Raw genomic sequence first — 1,107 nt, 5'->3', positions numbered from 1 at the left:
CAGAGCCAAAAGCCTAAAACAAGAGCAAGAAAACTGAAGAGTATATTATAGAGTAATCCCTCTAGTTTTGAGAAGAAGAAAAAGATTAAGTAATTAGTTTTTAAAATAAAAGGACTAATTACTTTCTTTATTAAAAACTAAAGGGACTAGTTTATAATTCACTTAAAACTAAAAGGGACACATTTAACAATTATACAAGCAGGTAAAGTAAGTGCACAATCTCCAAAAAATCGGTTGAAATATGAAAAATATACTCCATAATACATTTTTATTCACCATTATTTTGTAACATACCATATATATAGGATATATGATTCATAACCATACCCCTCCTTCCTTCACATACTCTAAGTACCTAGCAAATTCTGGCCTCGCCGTAGGTTTCTTCTTTCTTCCCGCACCGTCACAGAGACTGAACAATGGGTGGCTCTTACTATCCTTTCTTCTGCTGGGCTTCACCGAAGAAACATTCTGAGGGGCCGGCTCTGGCCCTAGCGTGCATAACTTTGGTGAACCAGAAACTTCACGAGCCGGCAAGCTTTCAGATGTCTCCAACTCTCCGGCCAACAGATCGATACTTGTGGTATCAGGCTCCTTGTCTAGCTTTTCATACCTGTTTGGATTTCTTTGTTTATTTAGTGCCCTAAGCATGGCTTGAGGATGATGGTGGAAGTAATCTGACCTGCAGGAATTCAGGGAGATGTATATGGAAAACATGGCCACTTGTTGTTACGTACCCAAGTTTGTTGTTTTTCCAATTTCTTCTTTGTTTATTACCGCAAAGACCTCGTCTCTTTTTTGGGACACGGCAAGTTTAAATTTTTTAATTAGTTGTTACTTGTAAGTATTTCTTACAAATCAAGCTCTCCTCTATCGGTTATTTATTTATATATATACCATCATGGTACTTATTTTAATCGGATTTAGTTAGCTATATAAAATAAAGTCTTTGATTTCTCTAAATTAATTATGGGTTTTACTTGGGAATATCTTCAAGAAACTTCTTTTTCATAAGATTTTAATTTAAAATATAACGTTAGAAGTAAACTTACTTAATTCTTGAAACCATGCTTAAAATATTGCAAGGTCCAATATTTGACCAAGACA

At 34.8% G+C, this 1,107-nt stretch overlaps 1 protein-coding gene across 1 annotated transcript; it reads right to left on the bottom strand.

Moving 5' to 3' along the window:
* Positions 1–327: 327 nt before the first annotated feature.
* LOC105120112 (uncharacterized) lies at positions 328–682 on the bottom strand (the record flags this gene model as incomplete). Its single annotated transcript, XM_011018297.1, has 1 exon — positions 328–682. A coding segment is annotated over one exon (355 nt), but the record flags the coding sequence as incomplete, so codon positions are not given.
* Between the last annotated feature and the right edge of the window lie 425 nt (positions 683–1,107).

Source organism: Populus euphratica, unplaced genomic scaffold (genome assembly GCF_000495115.2).
Source record: "Populus euphratica unplaced genomic scaffold, PopEup_1.0 scaffold4888.1, whole genome shotgun sequence".
Lineage (NCBI taxonomy): Eukaryota > Viridiplantae > Streptophyta > Magnoliopsida > Malpighiales > Salicaceae > Populus > Populus euphratica.
Note: the sequence above shows the minus strand (reverse complement) of the source record. Positions and strands in the feature narration are given on the sequence as shown.